General features: G+C 37.6%; 1 protein-coding gene across 2 annotated transcripts in view; it reads left to right on the forward strand.

The window, feature by feature from the left end:
- The first annotated feature begins 355 nt into the window (after positions 1-355).
- Positions 356-2,500, forward strand: part of LOC122265351 (WD repeat-containing protein 20) — a 32,537-nt gene continuing 30,392 nt past the window's right edge. For both annotated transcript variants that reach the window (XM_086537718.1, XM_086537717.1), the window contains exon 1: positions 356-667. In XM_086537718.1, the coding sequence (XP_086393844.1) occupies positions 386-667 (282 nt within the window). In that variant the 5' untranslated portion in view covers positions 356-385. The remainder of the gene's footprint in view (positions 668-2,500) is intronic.

The raw sequence follows: 2,500 nt of genomic DNA on the forward strand, positions 1-2,500 counted from the left end.
CTTCTTCATCCGGGACTTTTTTCCCTCATCAATGAAGACGTTCGAGTACCTACTATGAATTATTGTAGTATCGTTGTACAACTTTTGTTGATTTATGTTGGCCGAAAAAAGTATTTAGTTGATTAAATTTCCGTATTATTGATCGATTAAAAAACGGTGAAAAGAGAAGGAAAGTATATCAGTCGTAAATGACAAGTCCCTACGATTTTCTGGGAAAAATTCTTCCACCATGTAATAATTCAGCACAAACAATATTGTGCCAAAACTCACCTTAGACACAGAAATCTTAAGCAATCAAAATGATTTCAGTGAGAAATAACCCCCACAGGAATAATTTAACTCGTTTTTGGCGTGGTATCTGAGTGCACCTTCAGTCACTGTAAACATGGCGGTGCAAGTAGATGCTGGGACGAAGGAAGACATTAAGACACAATTTACCACGATTGAGGGAGTTTATAGATTGTTACCTCTGTCGGAATATAGCAGACCGAATAGAGTGGCGTACAATAACAGTGGTGGAAGTGGTACCAGTCCCCCAGTTAGAATGTCCTTCGTAAATTTACCCGAGTCCAATGGCAGTGGCAACTCGATAAACAGTGATAGAACCAAAATATGTTTTAATTATGGCAGAGAACTGTTTGTGTATACTTATAGAGGAATTAAGAAGGTACGTAGACATGGATCTTTCTTGTTTGAGTGATGGAATAAAGTGAGAGTTGAGAAGTATGTTTTTCAAAGAATGATTTAAAGCCTGACACGATCCTTCAGGTCAGTGCCACAGAGCAGTGACATGTGGGCACAGGTGGGCACAGGTGGGTTATTAAGGTCACCTATCACTCCCTCTGGGACAGGGATGGTCAGTGAGACGGGTAGGACTATGTGACAGGTGTGCATTGAGCAAAGGTAATAGGTCACGTCTCAGGTGACTAATTTTTGATTGATCATTTAAAAGTGTAATTGCCTAGGGAGATAGTGCAATAGAGGCAATCAAGCTTTATTTTTTTTTGGGGGGGAGGGGGAGAAGGAGATATTGTGCTGTAATATAGGCTTGCCTCTGAGTTTTTCAGTCTGGTACATAGACTGGGTGTATTATATCTTAACAAATGGAATTCTAGAGATAATTGTGTCAAGTATTTCCCATATTTAAAATATGTATTAAGGTATTTAATTTTGTGTTTAGATAAATACAGCATATATTGTTATGTCACTTTTGCACCATATGTGCATTTGTGAATTATGATAGAGTATGTCATATTGAATAATTGTATGGGCCTTGAACCAGTCCCATGGCCGCTGCTCCTTTTACTTCAGTAAAGGCCAACAAACCTCCAATGTGTATATTCTGCCAAGATGCAGGTTGGGCTAATTTCTGATTTTATGGGAAATTACTTAGGAGGTCTAAAAGTCCTATCTTGCCAGAGTATACATAATGCAGATTTGTTATTATACTGGGAAGTACAGTGTGGGGATCCTGGCATCACTGGACTTGGTATGTCAGCATTGATTTGCAGACTTTGGTTAGCGATTGTGACCTTACCTTCACGCACTACAAATTATCTAGCATAGATTAATTCTTATCAAGCTGTCACAAGCTAAACTAAGTATGGAATTGATAGATTAGACAAATCTAAAACATTTTTCTTCTCTGTCACTTTCTTTGCAAAGTGAAAATAACAAATTTATCAGATATAGAAGAGAAAGAAATCAATGGCTAAATGAAAGTAGAGATTTTATGATGATCTTTATATCCTCTAGTGTTGTTTATGGCCATAACTCTATTATATCACTATCCTTTTACTGAACAATTACTCATTTTAGTAAAAATTTCTGAGATGCCTGCAGTGCATTAGCCTGGGCAGGGCATCATAGACGATGGTAGGATATATGAGTCTAGATATGAAATATTAGCAAAATCATATTAATTAGCAATTGGTATGATGCCCTAGTTACACAACTGAAGCAGTAATAAGCTTATATTTTAAACACATAATACAGTGAAAAATGACCTGACCTTGTGAAATATTCCTTTGGCAGAAGGATTAGGTGATTTACTTGGCCTATGTTTTGTCAATGCTTTAGAAAAGGAAAATAAAATTCCATAATGTATATTCTTATAAAATTGAGCTTAGACTGGTTCCCCATTTATTGCTAAATGCAAAGGTCTCCAAGTTCAGTCTTGCTAGAATATGCAAAGTATAGGTCAGCTGGCATTTGCTAGTGGCCACTTTAATATCTGGAGTTACTGCAGTTGTCTCAGTAACTTTTATAAGCTTCTAAAAGTAATGAACCACTAGTTGCATTAAGTCAGTGGTGACGGTGCATGTAACGACTGAATTGGCAGTCAAACTGGGTGGTCTATGATGTTGGTGGCATAGGCCAAAAATTAGAAGGATGAGAAAATGTTTTCACCGCCCTGCAGGCAGCACAGACAATCACAAAACAAGGGTGACTTTAGAACCCTGTAGCTCTGAAGCTAGCACTGTTACAGCCATAATACTTC

The sequence above is a fragment of the Penaeus japonicus genome, unplaced genomic scaffold, assembly GCF_977035675.1.
Source record: "Penaeus japonicus unplaced genomic scaffold, GWHDUDI00000001_assembly GWHDUDI00000006, whole genome shotgun sequence".
Taxonomy (NCBI): Eukaryota; Metazoa; Arthropoda; class Malacostraca; order Decapoda; family Penaeidae; genus Penaeus; species Penaeus japonicus.